Source organism: Aquarana catesbeiana, linkage group LG05 (assembly GCF_042186555.1).
Source record: "Aquarana catesbeiana isolate 2022-GZ linkage group LG05, ASM4218655v1, whole genome shotgun sequence".
NCBI classification, from domain to species: domain Eukaryota; kingdom Metazoa; phylum Chordata; class Amphibia; order Anura; family Ranidae; genus Aquarana; species Aquarana catesbeiana.
In genome coordinates this window covers 578,636,960-578,662,675 of record NC_133328.1, presented here as the reverse complement: position 1 = coordinate 578,662,675, position 25,716 = coordinate 578,636,960, and the positions used below count along the sequence as shown (strand labels likewise).

Below are 25,716 nucleotides of genomic sequence, written 5' to 3'. Positions count from 1 at the left end.
TTAACTCTGGAATATCTCTCAGGGGTACACAATAAAGATTTTCTCCTGCCTCTTTGCTTGGTTGAACCCTTGAGCCTCTTAGCTATTTGTGGGTTCATGTCATCCCCCATGAGTGTTATTAGACCAAGGAGTCATTTTCTTTTTTTTCACTTTCAGAGTAGTTTTGGGGTTATTCAGAGTTCATCACTCTTCTCAAACCCCAAGCGGGTATTTTCCCCCTTCTAGACTTGCAGGCTTTGTATGCATTGTGTAGATTGGAATCCCTTAGTCTACCCAGCTCTGCATTTGGTAGCTTTACCTAGTCTTCATAGACATCTGAGAGCCCTACCCTCATGTTCTCCTTTATGGGCCAACAATGTTTATTTTATGCTTCACGGTAGAAAAAAGGCCATCTATTTAAGTTGTGGCAATTCTTTCAGCCTATCCTCGGCACAGTGAATATTTATCAAAGTGTAGCCCAGTGCTGGGATTTACGGGGATCTGTATCATTGGTTGCCAAGTCAACCTTTCCTTAAGAAAGCAGGGGGCGCAGGATCTGGAGTCCACTATGTCCTTTTTTCTGCTTCAAACTGTGGCATGGGACATGCTTTTGTAAAGCTTTCTGAATGCCAATCAAAGCTCCTACATAAATAGTAAACTCACAGTCCAGTTTACATGTTGCGTTTGCTTTGCTTCGAAAATTATATATTATATATGGCGCTTTCTTGGTGCTTCAAATTGTCTCCAAAGCCTCCATAGAAGTCTATGACAAAGCTCGCTAACACCACCTGCAGCTTTTAGGAGGCTTTTATTCAGCTTTAGCTTTGCTTTGTTTTGGAGGTATTGCAGTTATGAGCCCAGGATGCACTGGGAAACCAACAAGTGAACAAAAAAAGATGTCATCAGCAGTAACTTCTGATTCATGTGTATGTATTCTTGAAGTGTCTGGTGCAGACGTCACATCTGGTGTACAGTGTGGAGCAGCAGGAAGGTGAGCGGAGTTCAGACTGGAGCTGAACAAATAACAGATGGCACATGTGGTATGCAACATGGGAAAACACTGTAGCAGAAGGTGAGTGGGGACCGGACACAGAGGACTGAGTGACAGAGAATCAGTAGAGCTGGGAGATCGGAGCAGGAGAAACTAGCAATATCTCATGTGCTGCTCAGCATGGGAACAATATAGCAATATAGCAGGAGGTGAGTGGGGACCAGAGTGAAGAGAAGGATCAGCAAAACAGAGATTAGCAGAGCTGGGGGTTACTACTGAGTGGGGGATCAGCAGAGCTGGGGGTTACCATTAAGTGGGGATCAGCACACACAAGGCATTTACCAAGCTTCATTAAAGCTTCAAAAAACATATCCAAAGCATCATTGAAGCATCAAAAAAGCATGTTGCTAAAGCGCTGAAGGCTTAAAATTGGCCTGGTCAGGAAGGGGGTATAAGTGCCCAGTAAGCAAGTGGTTAAAGAGACTACTTTCTCAATTAGACATCATCAGGAGACGTTTCCTGATAATATCTAATTGAGAGACGAAACCTGTACGAGTCGGCTTTCGCTTTCAGAGTGCCGGCCAGCGGCAGTTATAATATTTACAGGCAGATGATCCCTGGGTGCCGGGGAGGGACAATGTGAGTAGTTTTTTATGATGTGTTGATTTGTTTTAATAAAGACATTTTTGCAAGAAGATATCCCTCTCTGCTTTATACACATGTTGAGCTCCAACTGGTCTGAGTAAAAAGAAACAGCATTAGGGACACCTAGCCATGCACAGTGGAAGTGTGGAAAGCTTTCTTTTGATCCCTTTTGGCATAAGCCATAAGAGGTCAACTACATTTGGTGAGTCTGGACCCACTGGGGTTGGGGCACGGCGCACATGGAGTGAAATAGCACTGCACTGTCACTTTAAGAGCACTGGAATCCACCAATAGAGGATGTGATTGATCTATACATGATGTGATCGATCTATACACCAACCAATTTTTTCAATGAAAACTTTGCACTTGCTTATCACAATGGACTTTCTTGCTTGAATGTTTAATGAATATTATTTTTATGAAGTCACGGATTGCACTTTTATTTCAGGCACTGGCACTTTCTGCCACATTTTACCTGAATGATATTTGTATCATTTTATTTATTTAATACCTTCATTACTTATTTAGGCTTTTTTGTTTTTGGATATATCCAGCAAATGTAGATGTAAAAAAAGAGTAGTGCACTTTATACCATATGCTGTAATACACCTGTGAGACTGAGGCCATTAACAGCGTCCTGGCAGGACAGCTCAGATGGCTCATCATTGAACCCGCCTGAACTCATCCCTACTCCAGAGGTTGCTGGCGGTTCATTGAGCTGTGGCTGACTGACCTCCCATCTGATGGTGCTGCCATAGTCCCAGTGCCAACCCCACATGGCAGAGCCAAGAACATTACACTGATGATCTTTTTATCTGTCTGTAAGGGGCGCGTTCTTCATCCTGACCTTCAATGTGAATCCTTTTACAGATGGGTGACCAAAGGGGGGGGGGTTAAAAAGGGGCAGTTGAGCTGTGGTTTTACAGCCCCCCAGATGTCCACGTGAGCTGTCCCAACAGGTGCTTATTGACTGTCAAACTCGTCCATAAAGTTTAATAGGGCCGCAGTACAGTTGCATGCAATACAAGTGTTTGCGGCGCGGTAGTGCACCATTATAGGGTTAAATCAAGTGATAAGAAGACTATGGGTTGGTAATATTTTGAGGATATGCTGTTCATTCTTTTTTTTTCCATGTAACTGGCAATGTGTTGGTTCTTGATATCAGATTTTATGTTTGTGTATTGCACGCTACTGTGGAAGGATCCAATAAAAAGCTTACAATAAAGGGGGGAAAAAAAGTGGTAAGGAGGTAATATAATGCCTTCTCACTGACTGACAAAAGTGATCAAAATGCAGATCGCCTTTCAGGGGGCACCGCACTCCACAGCGAGTGTGAAAGAGCCATAAGGGGCACTGACCTCCCATTGAATGCGATTTTAGCAGGCGTTCCCCTGAGGACCCATTCACATCTGCACGTTGCGGTAACACATACAGTCCAGCATGCGTATTCCAGAATGCAGGAAAAACAAACCTCATACTTTTTCGGACCATTAAATGTTAATGATACCCTGAGAAACGGTAAAAAAGCTCAACACTTGAATACACTTTTGGCGATTTTGTTGCGGATATGGTGGCCTATTCAAAGAAACGGACAAGATACAAGTTGTGTGAAAATCCACATTGACGTGAAGAGGAAATGGGAATAGGGCCTACGTTTGGAAGTTATTGAAGCATTTCTTGGGGAAAAATGTGTGAGAAATGGCAGCCCACAAAGTTATGTCAGGAAGCATGCAGTGGACACATGCTGGAACTTCTAGTCCCACAGGTAAGACCTTGTGCAGCTTATGCTATCCCTGTGTGTAGCCCAGACTCTGCAGCACATCGCCCACTGAATGCCAATAGGACGTCACTCCAACCAAGGCGCGCTCACGCAGACCTCGACGTGCGCGCGCATGACGTCGTTGCATTCAGCTATGCATATTCCGCGTACCTGCGAGTGTTTGTCCGGGAGCGCGCGTCTCTCCTCGCTCCCCCTCCTCCTGCTGCTGCCTGGTTCCCTCACTTCCGGTTGTCTGATGGATGGTTAGCAGCGGACTGGCCTGTACTGTGTCCGGGGTTACTGGCCGTGGAGCTGTATTGTAGGTAAGAGGCTGCAAGCAGTTGTGTACTAGATGTAATGGTGAGGGGACAGGCTGGAGTGACATCTCCGGGGGGAGGAGGAGACATCTGTGCCCACAAGAAGGTGGATGTTGTGATCATGTGTTTGGCATATGATTGGAGCTCAGTGCATTACAGATGTGGCTCAGAAGGTTTGACATTAGGTGGCCGGGGTATAGGACATCTCATAGCCGGTGTCAGGGAGCTGCCATTGTTGATAAAGGGTTAAAATGTTCTTCCCATAGCTGTGACAGGGGGGCCAAGACATTGCCGTAGGCCGGTGTCCAGGGACGGGTCATAAGGTGGAGAATTTGAGCAGATAAAGCAAAAGGTATCGGAGAAATAATGGCCCATAGCTGTGCATTTTCGGTGAGGGGTTTAGATGTGCCCAAGAGCTGAAATGTGCTTTCTGTAGCTATGGCACAGTGCTGAGACGCTGCCATGGCAGGAGGATGAGACGCTGTGGCAGGAGGATGAGGTGCTGCTGTAGCTGAGGGGCTGTCGCAGGAGGATGAGGCGCTGCCGTAGCTGCGGCAGGAGGCTGAGGCACTGCGGCACGAGGATGGAGCGCTGCCGTAGCTGCGGCACAAGGATGAGGCGCTGCCGTAGCTGCGGCAGGAGGCTGAAGTGCTGCCGTGGCTGCAGCAGGCGAATGAGGCTCTGTGGCAGGAGGATGAGGCTCTGTGGTAGGAGGCTGAAGCGATGCCGTAGCTGCGGCACGAGGATGAGGCACTGTGGCAGGAGGATGAGGCTCTGCCATAGCTGCGGCAGGAGGGTGAGGTGCTGTGGCAGGAGGCTGAGGTGCTGCCGTAGCTGTGGCAGGAGGCTGAGGCGCTGCCGTAGCTGTGGCAGGAGGCTGAGGCGCTGCCGTAGCTGCGGCAGGAGGCTGAGGCGCTGCCGTAGCTGCGGCAGGAGGCTGAGGCGCTGCCGTAGCTGCGGCAGGAGGCTGAGGCGCTGCCGTAGCTGCGGCAGGAGGCTGAGGTGCTGCCGTAGCTGCGGCAGGAGGCTGAAGTGCTGCCGTAGCTGAGGAGCTCGGCAGGAGGCTGAGGCGCTGCTGTAGCTGAGGAGCTGCGGCAGGAGGCTGAGGCGCTGCCGTAGCTGAGGAGCTGCGGCAGGAGGCTGAGGCGCTGCCATAGCTGAGGAGCTGCGGCAGGAGGCTCAGGCGCTGCCGTAGCTGAGGAGCTGCGGCAGGAGGCTGAGGCGCTGCCGTAGCTGAGGAGCTGCGGTAGGAGGCTGAGGCGCTGCCGTAGCTGAGGCGCTGTGGCAGGAAGCTGAGGCGCTGTGGCAGGAGGCTGAGGCGCTGCCGTAGCTGCGGCGCTGTGGCAGGAGGCTGAGGCGCTGCCGTAGCTGAGGAGCTGCAGCAGGAGGCTGAGGTGCTGCCGTAGCTGAGGAGCTGCGGCAGGAGGCTCTGGCCCTGAGGCAGGAGGCTGAGGCGCTGCCGTAGCTGAGGAGCTGCGGCAGGAGGCTGAGGCGCTGCCGTAGCTGAGGAGCTGCGGCAGGAGGCTGAGGCGCTGCCGTAGCTGAGGAGCTGCGGCAGGAGGCTGAGGTGCTGCCGTAGCTGAGGAGCTGCGGCAGGAGGCTCTGGCCCTGAGGCAGGAGGCTGAGGCGCTGCCGTAGCTGAGGCGCTGTGGCAGGAGGCTGAGGCGCTGTGGCAGGAGGCTGAGGCACTGCGGCAGGAGGCTGAGGCGCTGCCGTAGCTGCGGCAGGAGGCTGAGGCGCTGCCGTAGCTGCGGCAGGAGGCTGAGGCGCTGCCATAGCTGCGGCACTGTGGCAGGAGGCTGAGGCGCTGCGGCAGGAGGCTGAGGCGCTGCGGCAGGAGGCTGAGGCACTGTGGCAGGAGGCTGAGGCGCTGCGGCAGGAGGCTGAGGCGCTGCGGCAGGAGGCTGAGGCGCTGCGGCAGGAGGCTGAGGCGCTGCGGCAGGAGGCTGAGGCGCTGCGGCAGGAGGCTGAGGCGCTGCCGTAGCTGCGGCAGGAGGCTGAGGCTCTGGCAGGAGGCTGAGGCGCTGCCGTAGCTGCGGCAGGAGGCTGAGGCGCTGCCGTAGCTGCGGCAGGAGGCTGAGGCGCTGCCGTAGCTGCGGCAGGAGGCTGAGGCGCTGCCGTAGCTGCGGCAGGAGGCTGAGGCTCTGCCGTAGCTGCGGCAGGAGGCTGAGGCTCTGCCGTAGCTGCGGCAGGAGGCTGAGGCGCTGCCGTAGCTGCGGCAGGAGGCTGAGGCGCTGCCGTAGCTGCGGCAGGAGGCTGAGGCGCTGCCGTAGCTGCGGCAGGAGGCTGAGGCGCTGCCGTAGCTGCGGCAGGAGGCTGAGGCGCTGCCGTAGCTGCGGCAGGAGGCTGGGGCGCTGCCGTAGCTGAGGCTCTGGCAGGAGGCTAAAGTGCTGCCGTAGCTGCGGCACGAGGATGAGGCGCTGCCGTAGCTGCGGCACGAGGATGAGGCGCTGCCGTAGCTGTGGCACGAGGATGAGACACTGCCGTAGCTGCGGCAGGAGAACGAGGCTCTGTGGCAGGGGGATGAGGCGATGCGGCAGGAGGCTGAGGCGCTGCTGTAGCTGTGGCACATGCTCAGATGTTACCCTAGCTGTGGCGGAGGGGGGAGATGACTCGCCCCTCTGCCGTAGCTTACACCGGGGGCTTGCCCCTAACAGCGAGAGTGATTTTTTTTTTTTTTTTCCCTTGATTCATTTTTGTAGAATAATGAGCTCTAATGATGAAGAAGGAAGAATGTATATAACCATCTAAGTTTAATATGCTAAAGTGGTGGTCTGACTTGTGCTACCTTTTGCACAAGACTTGCCATCTCTATCTAGAGCCAAAACTCCCCCCCCCCCCCCCCCCACCTTTTGTGTCTGCAGTACAGGAAGTGCAGGGAAATCTCCCCAATGGGATACAGATGACTTGGTTATTCCCTGCTGTATTCTCAACTAAAAGAACAAAAGGTTTTGGCTTTGTATTTAATGTAATGCCGGCTTTACACCTGCATATTGATGTGTTGCAGTAAGGCAGCCCATTCTGTTTGAACAAGCTGGTAATGCACCCCAGTGCATAAGAAAGCCAAATCCTTTTTTGGGAATACAGCACATGGTAGTACATTGTTCAGGGTTGGGGCTCGCTGCAACATAGGTGTATTGCTTTACTGCATTGGGATGACAATCGAACCAAATGGCACCACAGCAAACTAACCTATACATGGTGTGATATCAAAACGAATGGCATGCCAACATGAGCATGGTACAGTACCATACATTGGTGTAATATGTGCCTTACTGCAACACAGAGGTGTTAGTCCTGACCTGGAGAAGATGGCAAATAATGTTGGTATTACAAATGTGTAAATAAACACATGGAGGTGAACCTGTGGGATTGTGAAGTTGCCTGCTCCTCTTGACATTAGGCACATAGAGGTGTTCAGTATAAATATATTTACCAGCCACTTTATTATGTACACCTTGCTAGTACCGGGTTGGACTCCTTTTACCCTTCAGAACGGCCTTAAAGTGGAATTCCACCCAAAAGTGGAAGTTCTGCTTAAAGCACTCCTCAACCCATTCTTTTCACATTTGGCAGGTCATTTTTTGGGGGGGGAGCGGGTACCTAGCTTTGACAGGGGCCGCCTAGGTGACTCGGGACACGTCACAGGTCACAAAAGATGGGTACACTGTAGTCAAAGGGATGGACATGGTCAGCAACAATACTTAGGTAGGCCGTGGCATATACACTCACTGGCCACTTTATTAGGTACACCTGTTCAATTGCTTGGTAGCACAAATTGCTAATCGGCCAATCGCATGGCAGCAACTAAATGCATTTAGTCCTCTAGACATGGTGAAGACAACTTGCTGAAGTTCAAACAGAGCATCAGATTGGGGAAGAAAGGAGATTTAGGTGACTTTACATAGTCTGGTTGAAAAAAGACACAAGTCCATGTAGTTCAACCAATAAAAGGGAGAAAAAAAATTATAAGATCCCACATACACAATCCCATACCCACAGTTGATCCAGAGGAAGGCGAAAACCCCAGCAAAGCATGCTCCAATTTGCTACAGAAGGGGAAAAATGTCCTTCCTGATTCCTCCACCCCCCCCCCCCCCCCCCCCTAGAGGCAATCGAATTTTCCCTGGATGAACTTTACCTATAAATGTCAGTACCCAGTTATATTATGTACATTTAGGAAAGAATCCAGGCCTTTTTTAAAGCAATCTACTAAACTGGCCAGAACCACCTCTGGAGGGAGTCTATTCCACATTTTCACAGCTTTTACGGTGAAGAAACCTTTTCCTCCCCTTGTCCTCTGTGATGACCTTAAAGTGATTGTAAGGCTTCTTTTTTTTTTTTTTTAAATAACAAACATGTCATACTTGCCTCCACTGTGCAGTTCGTTTTACACAGAGTGGCACTGATCCTTGACTTCTGGGTCCCCCAATGGCGCTGGTAGCTCCTCCCCACATCAAAGAACCCCCTAGGAGAAACTGTTCCAGGGGGTTACCTTGCGGGTGCACTCCCGAGTCCAGCATTTGCTTCCATAGACGCCGAATGCAGGTCTCAGCCCCACCCCCGTCACCCGCGTCATTGGATTTGATGTACAGCAGCGGGAGCCAATGGCTGTGCTGCTATCAGTCTATCCAATCAAGAGCCAAAACAACGAGCAGAGGGGAAGAGTGTGTCTCCGGCGAGGGAAATACGGGGCTCTATATGGACCCCTTATTTATTTATACATGTTGATCATATATCCCCCCTCTTAAAGTGATACTAAAGTCTTGTGTTTTTTTTTTTTTTTGTTTGTTTTTGTTTTTTTTTTTAAGTTAAAAATAATAAACATGTTATACTTACCTGCTCTGTGTAGTGGATTTGCACAGAGCAGCCCAGATCCTCCTCTAAGGCCCCTTCTTCCTGTTGAGTGCCCCCACAGCAAGCAGCTTGCTATGGGGGTACCTGAGCCTAGCTGCAGCTCTTTTTGGCCATTCAGACACAGAGCCGCAGGCAGGCCCCGCCCCCTTTCTCTCCTCATTGGCTGGCTGACTTTGACAGCAGTGGGAGGCAATGGCGCTGCGCTGCTGTCTCAGCCAATAAGAATGGGTGTCCCGGGCAGCTGAGACACTCCTACAGCATTGCTGGTTCTAGAGCAGTGGTTCTCAACCCTGTACTCAAGTACCCCCAACAGGCCATGTTTTCAGGTTTTCCTTTATCTTGCACAGGTGACTTAAATCAGAGTCAATGGCTTGGTATTTTGGACAGCTATTTTATGTACGAGAAATTCCCAAAACATGGCCTGTTGAGGGCACTTGAGGACATGGTTGAGAACCACTGATCTAGTGGGACCTCAGGTAAGTATTAGGGGGGCTGAGGAGGGCTGCTGCACACAGAAGACTTTTTATCTTAAAGTGGTAGTAAACGGCTGAAAAAACAAACAAATCGCAAGACAATAGCATAATGTGCTAGTACGCATCGCATACTAGCACATTATGAAATCCTTACATTAGACCGAAGCCCTGCAGCATTGCCCGGTCACTGCTGAGGGAGCTGACATGTTCCCTCTGCGTTTCTTCTGGGATCGCTGGCGCTGTGAGTGGCCGGAGCCACGCTGGTCCCTTCAATCCAGGAAGTTCCGTCAGGATACCCTGCACCTGCAGAGCGCATGCGCCGCTGACGTCAGCGGCTGCATGCAGGGTCAATATCTCTTAAACCTTGCAGGTTTATGAGGAAATTCTTTTTACCTACAAGTAAGTCTTATTATAGGCAGACCTGTAGGTAAAAATCACCAAGCAGGCAATGCAAAACATAGAATGCATTAAGATAAAAAAACCTTCTACCTTTACAATCACTTTATTCTCCTCTTCTCAAGAGAGAATAAATTCAGTTCCTCTAATCTTTTCTCATAGCTGAGCTCCTCCATGCCTCTTATCAGTTTGGTTGCCCTTCTCTACACTTTTTCCAGTTCCCCGATATCTTTTTTTTGGTGCCCAAAACTGAACTGCGGGTAAAATGATGTCTCTCTCCCTGCTGTCCATATCTCTCTAAATACATGAAAGGACTTTGCTCGCTTTGAACGTGCATGGTTGTTGGTGCCAGGTGGGCTGGTCTGAGTATTTCTAAAACTATTTTCCAGATCTAAAAGTAAATACATTGGACTGCAAGTTATCAAACCAAACGGAGTAAAGACATAGACCGGATTCCATTAACGAACTGAAGGACACGTAAGTCGATTTTCTTTTTGTGCGTGAATGCTACTTTACTCAAAGGAAAACTACAATTTTGTTATTGGCATATGGGGTCCATTGATCTTCTTACTTTCATGTAAATGTTTGCCCGTATTAGAGGTACAGGCAGAGTGTCTGCAGAATCCCTGCATTGCTCTGCAGGCTCCTTAGGGAAAAAATAAATAAATGCCCTTTTTTTTACCTGCAAAATATGGTGCATTTATTATTATTATTATTATTATTATTATTATTATTATTATTATTATTATTAATATATATATATATATATTTTTTTTTTTTTGTAAAGGTGAACTTATCCTTTAGAGCAATACTGTCAGAAAAACACTATATAGGCCATCCTGCCCTTGGAGGTGTCTGTGCATTATCTCCATTTTTCAGTTGTCTGGTTCAGATAAGAGGTCCTTTCTGTTGTCAGTATGAAAATCCAAAGTCAGAGCTTGGAATCTCGATATCACTTCCTGTATAATTGTGTTAGTTTGGAGATGATTGTGGTGGGACTTTCTACTTCTAGTTTTGCATTATAACAGGAAAATGTGAGATACTGTAACGCCCTGTACACACGGTCGGACATTGATCGGACATTCCGACAACAAAATCCATGGATTTTTTCCGACGGATGTTGGCTCAAACTTGTCTTGCATACACATGGTCACACAAAGTTGTTGGAAAATCCGATCGTTCTGAACACGGTGAAACACGTACGTCGGGACTATAAACGGGGCAGTAGCCAATAGCTTTCGTCTCTTAATTTATTCTGAGCATGCGTGGCACTTTGTGCGTCGGATTTGTGTACACACGATCGGATTTTGTTGTCGGAAAATTTTATAGCCTGCTCATAAACTTTGTGTGTCGGAAAATCCGATGGAAAATGTGTGATGGAGCCTACACATGGTCGGAATTTCCGTCAACAAGGTCCTATCACACATTTTCCATCAGAAAATCCGACGTGTGTACAGGGCATAAGAGGGCATTATCATGCATGGTACAAACAGAATACGGTACTCAGATCCTGATGCAAAGGATTTGTGGTGGTTTTATATGTACAGTAAAACCTTGGTTTGAGAGTGTTTTGTAAGACGAGCAAAAATTTTAAATACATTTTGACTTGATATACAAGTGGCGTCATGTCACAGCTGAGTATAAAAGAGAAGAGAGGCGCCTCTAAGTGTAGCAATATAGTTACATTTAATGAAGGTACAACATTTAGCAACATATTGCTACAAATAGAGGCGCCTCTGTACTCTTTTATACTCTGTAGCTCCTGCTGGATTTTGCTTCTAATCCCTTTGTGGAGGCCTCCATTTTTGGATGGACATTTTATGGTTACACAACCTCGTCAAATTGCTATAATCTTTTTATATGGACTATAAACTGAAGGACCTATGAATAAATGGTTGTGGAAGGAATCATTTGAGTTTCCATTATTTCTTATGGGGAAATTTGCTTTGATATAGAAGTGCTTTGGATTACAAGCATGTTTCTGGAACGAATTATGCTCGCAATCCAAGGTTTTACTGTATTTGCAACCACTGGGCAGCTGACTATTACAGTTTTGCTAAGGGCCACATCAGATTTTCACTTAACACCAAATCATACATGTACGTCATTTGACTTTCAGTGGTTGTACTGGGATGATGCCTGCAGCTACAGGCATCATCCCAATATTTTCTTCTGCCGGCGACCGGCTTTTATGTAAAAGCCACTCTAGAGGCTGATTAGCAGCTGGATGACTTTTACAGGCGGCAGGAGTGGTTGCCTTCCAGTACCTCTCTGAGCTCCACCATCCCACTGGCAAGTCGTCAGTTCTGTCGACTTACCATAGAGCTCATCGAGGACCGGAAGGTCCCTGATGATCTTTGGTATAGGAAACTGGACACGACGAGCATTTTCCTCACTTCCGGTTTCCCTGATGCAAACAGCGCCATTTTTAAATTTGGAAAGTACCTGATAACACTGATCTTGATCAGATGTTTTTAAGGGCAGAGGAGACAGCTTGGGTCTAATAGACCCCAGATCTCTCCATATAGAGTACTTGGCACTGGCTATTTCTGTCACAAGGAATGTTTTACGTTCCTTGTGACAGCAATAAAAGTGATTAAAATTTTTAACGCACCCCCATGGTCCCCCATGCATACATAAATGGCAACTGCACCACACATGAAGTTTTGCCGGGAACTTCAGACCGAGAGCAATAATTCCAGCACCAGACCTCCTCTGACTCTAAACTGGTAACCTGAAAAGGGTTTTAAAGCATTGCCTATGGCTATGTAGTTTGTCGCCATTCCATGAGCAGGGGCAGTTTTAAAGCGTGACATGTTGGTTATATATTTACTCGTCATAACTCTATCTTTTATATTTTACCTAAAAATTGGGTGTTATGTTTGTGTGCATTATAATTCATTAAAGTGTTTGTTTTTTTTTTTTTTTCCAAAACATTTGCATTTGAAAAACCACTACGCAAATACTGTGTGACATAAAAAATTGCAAAACCCACTATTATTCTCGAGGGCCTCTGCTAAAAAATATGTTTCGGGGGTTCTAAGTAATTTCTAGCAAAAAATACTGGTTTAAACAAAAAGTTTCACAAAAAGGCCTGGTCTTAAACTCTAAAGTAAACTTAAACTCAACTCAAAAGTGGCAGTCTTAAACTCAAAAGTAAATATTTATTATATTACGGCTTACCAATTTTTAGATGGCTGCAATAGTTTTATTTTTTTAGGCTTTCTTTTATTTTCACCTGTTGATCTGGCCAGTAAGTCTGTTGTTTTTCAACAGAACAAGGTGTCCTGCAGATGTAGAAGTTAGAAGGTTGAGACAAATCATTTATGCTGGAACAAACTTTTACATAGTGGATCTATTCTATGAGTACATTTTCTTTCTTTTTGAATGTTACAGCACATCCACATGCAACCATGTCCTATGTGTTTGTGAATGATTCATCCCAGACCAACGTGCCCCTGCTGCAGGCCTGCATTGATGGGGACTTCAACTACTCCAAGCGGCTCCTTGAAAGTGGCTTTGACCCTAACATCCGGGACAGTCGTGGCCGCACTGCCCTGCACTTGGCCGCGGCTAGAGGAAACGTAGACATCTGTCAGCTCCTGCACAAGTTTGGAGCAGATCTTCTGGCAACAGATTACCAAGGGAACACAGCACTTCACTTATGTGGCCACGTTGACACTATTCAGTTCCTTGTCTCCAATGGCCTTAAGATTGATATATGGTAAGTGCCTGTTGCAGGAACATCTGCGTTCTATGTTTCTCTACCAAATATTCTTACTGAGCAGACCCATTTTCCAAAGGAGGACTGTAAATAAAATCACAAGTTCCATTATAGTTACTATGTCCCCTGCCTCTAAACAAAAGGAAGGATAGAAAAGGTGACATTGTGACTTTGACAATCACCATAAAATCAGGTCATCTAAATGTATGCATGCACATAGGGCATATTCCCTGTACGCAGGAATTCAGCATTCTGGGAATGTCATACACGCATGCATGTGTTTAGCCTGATGCATGAAAGGACCACTTGCAGCTTAATGGGCAGATAAAGATGCTGCGATTTTTTTTTTTTTTTTTTTTTTGCTACAGCAGGTTTCTAAGCCTCAAACTGTCTGTGAGGGTGCTTTTGGAGCAGAATCATGACAGCTTTCTAGTCTTCTAATGTAAACACACAGCAGGTGTTTATGAGATGTTTGAAACCAACTTCAGAGTCTTTGTTGTGATCTTTTATGGTTACTTCACAGTGCAAGCAGCTAGAGAGGTACTGTTGGTTAAGCATAGGAAAATACTTTAATTCCCATAGTCCAGATCAGGAGTCTCCAAGCTTTCTAAACAGAGGGCCAGTTTATCATTCTTCAGACTTTAGGGGGCTGGAACGTGGCCAGTGGGAGTAGAAAATATGTGAAAATATCTGAAATTACATATGCATAGATATGAAACATAATGTGAACAAGATACATGAAAAAATAACCACAGCGTGCAATAAAGTCCAAAAATGTATGTCATAAATGAATGCACACAGCCAGTGTGTAATAGTTCCAAGGTGGAGAACAATACAGTGAGAGATAGGGAACTCCCAAGAACTTGAAAGGTGGATGAATGAATCACAATGACAGAGCAGCAATCTGTGTGTGGACCCTTACCAGAAAAGGTGGACCCCCTCCAGCGCAGGGTCATGTAAACAGACAGATTGCCCTCTGTAAGGAGCTGCAGGTATGTAGATATCCGGTGTCTCCGATCTTCGTTTTTCTCTGGTTGATAGAGATATCAAGCGGAACAAAAACCCGATATACTGGTCTCTCAGGCTCTGATTGTTGTTTCTAGCTCGTAAACTGATCAATTTACGAGCTAGAAACAACTGTCTGCTTACATGACCCTGTGCTATAGGGGGTCCACCTTTTCTGGTAAGGGTCCACACACACAGATTGCCGCTCTGTCATTGTGATTCATTCATCCATCTTTCAAGTTCTTGGGAGTTCCCTATCTTTCACTGTATTGTTCTCCACCATGGAACTATTACACACTGGCTGTGTGCATTCATTTATGACATACATTTTTGGACTTTATTGCACGCTGTGATTATTTTTTCATGTATCTTGTTCACGTTATGTTTCATATCTATGCATATGTAATTTCAGATATTTTCACATATGATTTTTAGCGCAACTTTATTTATTTAAACTGACTTTCACCATGGAGATATTGTATGGTTTTTAGTTGCTGCTCCATACACTATTTAGCGCGGTATTTTTTTCTTTTATTTTTTTTTATTCTGGAGTAGAAAATACCCCAGCATCACTGGGGTAAACAGTGCCTCGGTTTGGGGGTCAATGGCAGTAAGTAATTTAAATAGCGCTTGTAGACAGAAGGGCAAGGAATGGTACCCCATCATTGGTGTCAGTGGGAGGAATCATGCCACATTCTTGGTGTCAGTGAGAGGAATCATGCCCCATCATTAGTATCAGTGGGAGCAAAAGTGCCCCAATGCTGGTGTCACTGAGAGGAATTGTGCCCCTACTGTGGGTGTCAGTAGGAAGAATTGTGCCCTGCTATTGGTGTCAGTGGGAGGAATGGTGCCCTGCTATTGGTGTCAGTGGGAGGAATGGTGCCCCATTGTTGTTAGTAAAAAGAATAGTGCCTCTTATCAGTGGGAAGAACAGTGGCCCAAGGGCCATATAAAGGCAAGCAAAGGACCACAGTTTGGAGCCCACTGGTTGAGACAGCAGGGTTAATTCTAAGAAATTTGGGACCTCAGAGAGTTTTTTACTTTCGCATTTATTCAGCGCACCAATTTACATCTATAATTACCATAGGGATGAGAGTTTGCATGTAATTTGAGCCTGGGCTTCCTGACTGTTGCAATAAATGGCAGTAAACACACATTTGCATTTTATTTGGAGGTCATAGATGATTGCAGTTTGAAAGATGAAGGGAATTTCCTATATACACCATTGTGTGTGACAATTTAATATATTTTATCAGGTTCTTCAGACCAGTCATTCACCTCTGTGTTGTCTAGAGTGCCTTGAAAAAAGTATTCATACACCTTGAAATTTTCCACATTTTGTCATATTACAACCAAAAAATGTAAATGTATTTTATTGGGATTTTATGTGCTAGACCAACACAAAGTGGTACATCATTGTGAAGTGGTAGGAAAATGATAAATGTTTTTTAAATTTTTATTGCAAATAAATATCTGAAAAGTGTGGCGTGAATTTGCATTCAGCCCCCTGTACTCTGATACCCCTAACTAAAATCTAGTGGAACCAATTGCCTTCAGAAGTCGCCTAATTAGTAAATAGTCCACCTGTGTGTAATTTAACCTCAGTATAAATACAGCTGTTCTGTGAAGCCCTCAGGGGTTAGTTAGTGAACCTTATTGAACACACAGCATCATGAAGCCCAAGGAACACACCAGACAGGTCAGGGATAAAGTTGTGGAGAAGTTTAAAGCAGGGTTAGGTTATAAAAAATATATATATCCCAAGCTTTGAACATCTTGCAGAGCACTATTCAATCCTACATCCGAAAATGGGAAGAGTATGGCACAACTGCAGACCTACCAAGACATGGCCGTCCATCTAAACTGACAGGCCGGGCAAGGAGAGCAATAATCAGAAAGGCAGCCAAGAGGCCCATGGTAACACTGGAGGAGCTGCAAAGATCCACAGCTCAGGTGGGAGAATCTGTCCACAGGACAACTATTAGTCGTGCTCTCCACAAATCTGGTCTTTATGGAAGAGTGGCAAGAAGAAAGCCATTGTTGAAAGAAAGCCACAAGAAGTCCCGTTTTGCAGTTTGCGAGAAGCCATGTGGAGAACACAGCAAACATGGGGAAGAAGGTGCTCTGGTCAGATGAGACCAAAATTGAACTTTTTGGCCTAAAAGCAAAACACTATGTGTGGGGGGAAAACTACCACTGCTCATCAGTGGTAGTATCATGTTGTGGGCAGTGTTAATTTAGTCGACTAAAACATTTTAGTCGACTAAATAAATACTATTTTAGTCAACTAAACTACAACTAAAACAATTGAGATGACTAAAATACGACTAAAACTAAAAGCCATTTTAGTCAAGACTAAAATGAGACTAAAACTAAAATGGCATTTTAGTCAAAGCACTATGACTAAAACAAAATTGCAATTACTAAAATAAATACTAAATACGACTAAAACTAAAACAATTGCAGAAGACTAAAATGGGACTAAACCCAAAATGCCATTTTAGTCCTAAGATTAAAATTAAGACTGGTTGTGGGGATGCATTTCTTCAGCAGGGACAGGGAAGCTGGTCAGAGTTGATGGGGAAAATGGATGGAGCCAAATACAGGGCAATCTTAGAAGAATCTTAGAAGAAAACCTGTTAGAGTCTGCAAAAGACTTGAGACTTGGGTGGAGGTTCACCTTCAAGCAGGACAACGACCCTAAACATACAGCCAGAGCTACAAGGGAATGGTTTAGATCAAAGCATATTCATCTGTTCAAATGGCCAGTCAAAGTCCAGACCTAAATCCAATTGAGAATCTGTGGCAAGACTTGAAAATTGCTGTTCACAGACGCTCTCTATCCAATCTGACAGAGCTTGAGCTATTTTGCAAAGAAGAATGGGCTAAAAATCTCTCCTAGATGTGCAAAGCCCGGTAGAGACATCCCCAAAAAGACTTGTAGCTGTAATTGCACCGAAAGGCGGTTCTACAAAGTATTTACTCAGAGGGGCTGAATACAAATGCACACCACACTTTTCAGATATTTGTAAAAAATGTTGCAAACCATTTATCATTTTCCTTCCACTTCACAATTATGTGCAACTTTGTGTTGGTCTATCACATAAAATTCAAGTTACAATACATTTACTTTTTTTTTTTTTTTTTTTTTTCAAATATTTTATTTAAACCAGGAAAGGCAGCACCAAATCACTTCAATAAAGGATAGAAATCGGTATATATTCATCAACGTCAAAGAGCACACCAGGTGAATTACTAAAAGGGAGACACGGGGCTGCCCATCCCTTTTTGTCTTTTTCTTAAAAGAGAGGAAATAAGAAATAAAAAGCATATGAGGCGGGAGGGGCAAGTTGTGAGGGGGAAAGGGGGGAGGTTTGAGATGGGATGTTGCAGCAAGGCTGCCAGAGAAAAGAGGTTTAATTGGGGGAAAAGTCATGTTCTGAATAGAGCTTTCCCTTCTTCAGAGAGGACAAACCTATCCCATAATCTCCAAGTCTTGGTGTATTTTTCACATTTGTGTTGTGCTGTGTGTATTAAGTCTTCCATCTTATTTATTTCTTCCACTTTTTATGAAGCGAACAACTGATGGTCGGTGGGTGTGAGAGTTTCCAATTGAGGGGAATACATGACATGGCAGCATTCAGGAGGTGACGTACAATCGATTATTTGTAAATTCTTGCCCGAATGGTCGAAACATGTATTAAGAAAAAGGCAGAATCGTCATGAATCTCATAATCTAGTGGATTTTTTGATGATCCTCCTGACCTTTTTCCAGAAGTGGTCAAGTTTGGGGGCAGAGCCAAAAGATATGAACTAGTGTTTCGCTTCCCTCCCGACATCTCCATTAAAAAATTGGTTGAGGGAGTTGGGGCACGGAGAGGTAGTTGCCTAGTTGAGCCTGAGAGGAAGATTGTTCTGGTCAGTTGTAGAGAGGGATAGAAAACGCTAAACTCAAGCATAATCTGTTTGGGTAAGACGGCTTTTTGGCCAGTGGAAGTCAAAATTTGAGGAATATAGGTTGCCAACCTTTGTTCCCTAACTGATCTGGCTAGCAATCGGCCACATTTTATTTCCTGTTTCATAGTGCATTTTGCGCCATGTTGATAAAACCGCTTTGGCTTTATAGTGTAGTAAGTCAGTCACTTGTCTGCAAAGAGTCATAAGGTCTCCTTCAAGTGTCAGGGTCGGAGCATGTTTATGTCTGGATTCCAGAATAGGAATCCCAGACAGCAAAGACACAAGTTTTTCCTCACGTAGTTTCTTAATCCATGACCCATGTTTAATGAGAGTGCCTCTGATAACCGCTTTGTGGGCTTCCTAAAGAATCCCCGGATCGCAGTTCGGGTTATCATTAGTTTGAAAGTAGAAATTTAATTCTTTGCCCACTTCCTCCAGAACCTCTGGAGTCTGTAAAAGACTTTCATTTAATTTCCAAAATCTGGTTTTGGAGGAAGGAACATCAGAGAGTGATATGTCAGTACTATAGGGGCATGGTCATACCATGTAATTGTGACTATAGAGGAGTCCCGTACGGCATGCAATTGACAGTGAGGAACGAAAAAGTAGTCTATCTGTGTGTATATTTTATGGGGAGAGGAGTAGAACGTGTAGTTCCTCCTCTCCCGAGTGTTGTACTCGCCAAATAGCCACCAACTGGGCCTTGTGTATAGCCTATGCTATTTGCTTGTGGGATCCAGGAAGGATAGAGGAGCCTGATGAAGTGTCTACAGATGGGATTAGGGGAATATTGAAGTCGCCCCCCCATGGTCAACTAGCGCTAAGCAAACTCGAGACTATCAAAATTTCAGCTGATAAAGAGGTCCTGATGATCATTAGATGCATATACTGTAGCTAAGGTCACTTTAACGCCACCAAACATGCCTTTAATAAACATTAAACGTCCATCAGGGTACGCAAGGGTGTCTTGACATGTCCACAGGAGCCTACCAGACAGTAGTATGGAAACCCTGTTAGATTTAGCAGCTCTATTAGTAGAATAAGTCAAAGGGTAAAACCTGTTTTTAAGAACAGGAAGCTTGTCATCTCTGAAGTGAGTTTTCTGAATAAACGCTACATCAGCATGTAAGCGTTTCAGATTATGTAATAGCATACGTCTTTTCTCAGGGACGTTAAGTCCCTTAACATTCAGTGATACTACTTTTTTTTATAGCATCCATCTCTAGCAGGGCCGAAGGGGAATTAAAAAAAAAAAACAAAAAAGGGGGGTGGGGTAAAGGGTTTGGGTAGGTTGAAGAAGGGGGGTCAAGGATGGGTAGGTAGGAAGAAGAGGATAGAAAGATCAAAGAAGGGGAAAGATAGAGTAGTAAGATAACACTGAAAGTAAGGTTCAATCGGTTATCAGAGCAGAACCTCTGAACCTAATGTTGCAAAATATTGCAAGAGCGCAGTCAGAGAAAAGTGCGCCGGCCTAAGTGGGGGGACAGTTGGAACAAGTCCAAAAAGCTCCAGGCCATCCCACCCACCCCGGGTAAGAGCATAGACATCATTTGGTTTAACATGTATTGAAAGGAACATTTCTGTCCCCTCTCCCACACCGCCCAGCCCTCCCCTCTGTCCTCCAAAATATAGAGAAGAAGGGAGGTGGGGGACCACGCAGGCCTGAGGTAGAGGAGATCATGAATAAAATTCTGTTGCGTCCGTGTGGACGAGATGGGAACCAAAAAAAGGGAATAAAAGAACAAAATTGCAAAGTATAAGAGCAACATAATTTCAATAACCGTTGCATAAAACAGTTCACCCTTATATTAAGAATATGTGTGGCATTGCATGTAACTGAACCTACTGTATGGTTGACATATGTCCCGAAAGGGAGAATATCCACCATGACATATACACGATCTGTGCCCAAGGGGCTTCCTCTAGAACAAACCCTGGGAAAACTCCTACCTTCAAAGGGGCAAGGTCCCCACAGACGGCCGTAATATCACTCAGATACCACCTAAGTGTTCAAAGGTACTCTGCCCCCAGGATCTCATCAGTGGATCCTTAACAGCCTGCAGTCTCAAATGGATCAAGCCCAGCTCTCTGTAAAAGAAGGGGAACCCCACCCCCATACCAAAGCATCAGTAAGGGAGACCCCTGTGGAGTCTGGGGACTCCCATCCCCTCCTGCCCCCACTAGAGGGAGAAAAGGAGGGGTAGCCGCATACGCAAGTCTCCAATATTCCTTGTCAGGTAAGCATCTGCCTACCAGAAGACATGCCTGAGATCAGCAACCATGGAGCTATTATCATCCAAAGAAAAATATATACTCTAGAATGAATACAATAGGCAGTTTAAGCATATATTGGCACTCCATCATCTAGAGTGATACAAATATTAGGGCTCTGGGTCCTTCAGTGAGTGAGAAATAACACACAAAACAACATGCTGCTTTTGGAGAATGAGGAGAGCATGCAAACTTTAAGCAGTGGTATAGGGGGGCAATAAGTGCGTAATCACTTAGGGAACAAAGCCCTTCTAGGGTAGAGTCAGGGAGTTTGCAACACCTCCAAGAGTAGCAATGAAGGTATCGGGCTATGGCAGGTTCATACGACTAGGGGATGAGTGTCTCGTAGTGATGAAGCAGCAGGCTGCCATTGTTTTCTCAGGAAGGCATGGCAACCATTAATTTACAAGTGACAAGAATCCACAAAGTGTTGAAGGGGCACAGATTGTCAAGCAGGAAAAGACATCAGAATCCCAGTATTGGTATTTGTTAGGACTCACATGACCCCTCTGGGTTTGGTGCCCGTAGCGCCATCTGACCCTCTGTGGCCGAGGCTGAGGGCTCCTCCAAGCGGTTGACATTCCCAAACAACTGAGTGGCCATGGGACAAGTTGCTACCAATTGGGAACTTGGATAAGGTTGGTGTCCAGAAAAGTAAAGAGAGCAGGTAGGTCCGCTGGCGTGCAGTGTGTGAAGGAATGGGAGCCCTTGCTGAATGTGACCCAGAGGGGAAAACCCCATTTATAAGTGAAGTCTAGTTGTGGGTCAGATGCAGGATAGGGCGGAGCAGGGCCCGGCGGTGCAGAGTCGCCTTCGAGAGGTCGGGAAGAATCTTGATTCCGCCCCATCAACATCTATGGCATCAGATTCCCACACCTTGCAGAGGATGACCTACTTGTGGGTATATTGAGGCAGTTGGCAAATAACATTGCGTGGCCTGTTGGGGTCTGTAGATTGGGGCCCTAGAGCCCTATGAATACGGTCAAATTCTAAGTTTGCAGGGGGTGAATCACCCAGAACTTTGTGCAGGATAGCAACAGCTGTGTCTGGCAGATTCTCCGTTCCAGTGGTTTCAGGGAGACCCCGGAGCCGCAGATTGTTGCGGCTGCCCTGGTCTTCCAAGTCCTCCAAGCGTAGTTGCAGAGTCATCTCCGTGTCCACATGCGATTCTTGCAAAGATTCCAGCCCCGTAACCCGTTGTTTCCCCGGAAGACAAGCGATCCGATAGAGATTGCATGTCTGATTTGAGGGCCTGTAGCTCTTGTCGGTGGGCATCTTTCAGTCTACCAATGAGAGCTTCTATATTCGCCTTGGTCGGGAGGGCCTGGAGAAGCACCCAGAGCTCGTCATCTGCTCTGAATGTCAAAGGCTGTGGAGAGGAGCCATGTATGTCTGGTCGGAATGCTGCAGGGGTCTCTGAAAAAGCATCAGAGGCAGTAGAGGTAGGAGAGGCAGGGGGTTCACGTGAGTCCAAGGCCCCATGGTGAGAGCCGCATGGCTCCGGGATCTTGGTATCAAGACATGCCATCTGAAAACTCGGGGGGAAAAAGTGCTGTATTTCCCCCACCAGATATAGTTGTATGGGTCCCACGGGTTGTCTTGGCGTTTAGTCTTTGTCTTTTTTTTTCTCTTTTCTGAGAGCATACCGCTAGAGAACGAGCAGAATAGGGTGGAGGGGGTGGGAGAAGACCAGGAGCTCACAGGATACGCGTCTCTACTCGGCCATGTCCAGACCACGCCCCCACATTTACTTTTTTGGTTGTACCATGACAAAATGTGGAAAATTTCAAGGGGGTATGAATACTTTTTCAAGGCACTGTATGTAGATCATGAGCTGGTTTATGCCCTGTGTTTTAGTTCAGGTTGTTTCTCTGGTTCAGAAATTAATACCTCCTGGTTATATTAGTCCCCATGTTGTACATTGCCTGTCCTGCCCCCTGATGACTGGTTATCTGATGGGAAGGTGGCAGGGGGAGAGGTGCAGAAAGCACAGATCTACAAAATGAATGGAGCAGAGGCAGGAAGATCCTTATACTGCAGGTGCCCAGGTACAGCTTCCTGTCCAGCAAGGAGAACAGTGAGCAGCACAGTAGTGATGTCACCAGATGTCCAAATCAACTGAGACTAGCACTCGCAGCAGTCCCTTAGATCAGGGCTCGACAAATCCTAGGCGCAAGGTCACCATGGCGACCAAAACCACGTCCCGGCGCCTGGGCTTCCACCAGCCCACTCACTGCAATTCACATTGCCGACGCCCCAGACATGCAGCTCCGGGGGCTGGGCAGCTAATCCTTCTCTCCCCCCCCCAGCTGGTCGGACTGGTCTCTGTGGTTTTGAATATATAGGGGACCCAGGGCCGAGGTGTATTTAGAGGAGGGGACTGGACCCGGCGCCTGTACTTGGGGAAGACAGGACCTGTGTGTGTGTGTGTGTGTATACAGAGGTGGAGGGAGGACAGGGTGTATATAAGGAGGGGGGGACCGGATCCAGTGTGTATAAAGAGGGGGGGCAGGGCTCGCCAGGTCACCATGGCAAACAGAAACCCCATCCCAACGCCTGGGCTTCTGCCGCCCTGACACGCAGCTCCGGGCACAGAGCAGCCGATCCAGCTCCAACATCCAAAAACAAAAAATTTCAGCTCTGCTGCCTACCCACAGCAGAGCCAAAGTTTCTCTCTTCCTCTCAACACACCGGAGCCCCCCCATGCACCCTCCACCCCCTGCCACCGTCATGCGGAAAGGCTCTGCCACACTCCCCTCTCCTTCAGCACCAGCCAATCTGTGCGCACTGTGGCCCACCTCACCTCCTCCCTGCAAGTCCCTACGTGTGGCGCTCGAGACCAGCAGGAAGGTGAGTAGAGTCCAGCCCAGACAGCATGCCATACACCACACCACACCACACATCACAACACACACACATCAAAAACCCCAACAGCCTCAAGTGTCAAATCCCCATACTTTGAGAGCCCCAAAGGAACACTCATCCCCCGAAACCACCCAGTAAGAGAGCTGTACCTCCCAGCAGCATGCTCAGGTCCAGTCCCCTCAAACTGGCTCCTAACTTTTTTAGCTGGCTGCAAGATTCAAAGCAAATTTTGTCAAGCCCTGCCTTAGATGATCTCACCCTACAGATATACAACTTTGAGACTAGGCACAGGGTTAGAGCTGCAAAGCTGCAATCGGAAACACTCCCTACTGATTGCAGTCCTGTAGTTTAAAACATAAATATAACCTGTAAATATGTGAAAATACAATGTTATAATATTTTTTTTTATTGTGCTATCTGTATCTAATTGGAGAGGTTTCTCTTAACTTCCTGTTCCAAAGACAAAACGGAAAGTAAGGAAATCTTTCCAAAATGAGCGGAAATCTCCAGGTAAACAGTGGTCACTGAAACCAAGTGTTGGAAGATTTGACTTCCATCCCTGTCCTAATGACAGCTGTAAAAGTTGGGATTTCCCATTCTGGCTTGGTGACCATGGTCATCCTGGAAGCCCCTAAATGTTTCCACAAAGGCAGGCGTTGGTTCTAAAATGGTTGTGGGATTTTGTTTTGGCGACATGGTGCTTCTTAGAGTTCTCCTTTTTTAATGTACTTGTTCTGAATATCTTCCCAGCAATCACCAAGGGGCCACTCCACTTGTCCTGGCCAAACGCAGAGGGGTGAATAAAGAAGTCATCCGCATGTTAGAGTCTCTGGAGGAGCAAGAAGTGAAGGGCTTTAACAGAGGCACTCACTCTAAGATGGAAACTATGCAGACGGCTGAAAGCGAAAGGTATATCCAATGCTCTGAGCTGCTAATGGAAAAGGGACACAGCACTATGTCAGAAGGATCCACGGAGGAAGATTGGTACGTTGGGTTCTCTTTATATTCTTACCTAATTGCTCTGTGCTTAACCACTACTTCATGCTTGCACACAACATTGCTAATGTGCTAACTTTCCTTTCAGTGCCTCAAGCCTCATCTCACTACAGGGCTTGTATGTATTATCTCTGACGGTTAACATTTAGCAAACGCGATTGATTTGTAAAAAAAGAAAATAAAAAATAAATAAAAAAAAAAGATTGTAAGCAAGATGGCATTTTTAGTGCCCAGTTGTTCAACCCCCCCCCCCAAAAAAAATAAATATCCTTTTTATTCCTTCAGTTTTGAGCTGTTGATCCTGCCAGTAAGAGACTTGCTGTCCTAAGGTGACAATGCCAACAGTGTCTGCAGACGTAGCATCGTCAACTTAGGAAGCACAGAATGTTAGTTGGCTGTGCGCTGGCTTGTTTGCATGATCAGCCAATATTGTGCATATTCCAGCTCCTGCACTGCATGCTGGTGACTTATGAAGCCATAGAGCCATGTGTGGCTAGTTTAAAAAAAGAATTTGGAAATTGTATATAGGTGATACAAGTCACTTTGTTTTTGGAGCAGATCATTAATTCGGCCCAGAGAGTGAAGATAGGACGTGGAGGGTAATCTAAGGCTAGTTATAGAATCAGGATGGCAGGTTTGAATTCAGGGAGATGTCTTTTGCCAAGTTTCTGCCATAGACATGCATGTTCAGAGCACCCAGACCAATGGGTTTATGCCTCCTGGAAATGTCTTGGTTGGGGAAACCAAAAACAATTGGACTAGATCTTTAAACCTTTTTACTTCTCCATTTTGCATCAATATTGGCCAGGTAGTTGAGTCTACCGTTGCCCAGAGGAGGATCAGGGCCACTTTGTGCAATTCTATTGCAGGTTCAACCATGGGATGATGTCACCTGAATTATCTGAAATCAAACAGGCGGAGAGATGGCCATTTTATGTCTATATTCACCTTTTACCCCACCAGAAGGCAAAGCTTGCTAGTCAGAATTGGATATAGGAAGAGGTGAACAATCCTAATCCTAACAGGCCTGTATTGTGATCCTGAGAGTTGATAAGCTGGAATTGCATTAATATTTTTCTAACCAACAAAATGGCCTCTTCTGCACCGCCGAGCACTCAACCTGGGCATGCGCCATCACAAGTAAAAACTCACAGAAAAGGGGGGCTGGCGCTGTTCTATAAAGTAAATACGTGTATCAAGCAGGGGTGGGGGGCATCAAAAAATGAAGTCTGGTTGAATATAAGGTGACGAGTGCTGACAAAAAATGTGCGTAAAAGACTTCAGCTGTGAACATATAAAGTGAGTTATGCTGGCAAAAAAATCCACATCAACAATCTCAATATGTTCACAGCTGAAGTCTTTTATTCACATTTTTTGTCAGCACACGTCACCTTATTTTTTAATGTTTTTACATATAGCACATTATCAAATTATCACATACAAGCAGGGTCCTTTAACCCCCCCCCCCCCCCCCTGCTTGA

The 25,716-nt window shown here is 46.1% G+C and overlaps 1 protein-coding gene across 4 annotated transcripts in view; it reads left to right on the top strand.

Annotated features, from left to right (window-relative positions):
- Positions 1 to 3,542: 3,542 nt before the first annotated feature.
- Positions 3,543 to 25,716, top strand: part of ANKRD46 (ankyrin repeat domain 46) — a 47,030-nt gene continuing 24,856 nt past the window's right edge. For 2 of the 4 annotated variants that reach the window (XR_012244554.1, XM_073632043.1), the window contains exons 1-5: positions 3,543 to 3,697; positions 9,807 to 9,894; positions 12,814 to 13,141; positions 23,990 to 24,223; positions 24,324 to 24,353. Coding sequence is in view for 3 of the 4 variants with exons in the window: in XM_073632043.1 (XP_073488144.1) it covers positions 12,831 to 13,141; positions 23,990 to 24,223; positions 24,324 to 24,353 (575 nt within the window). In the remaining variant the exon portion in view is untranslated. The remainder of the gene's footprint in view (positions 3,698 to 9,806; positions 9,895 to 12,813; positions 13,142 to 23,989; positions 24,224 to 24,323; positions 24,354 to 25,716) is intronic. The other 2 variants (XM_073632046.1, XM_073632047.1) reach the window with 2 other exon arrangements.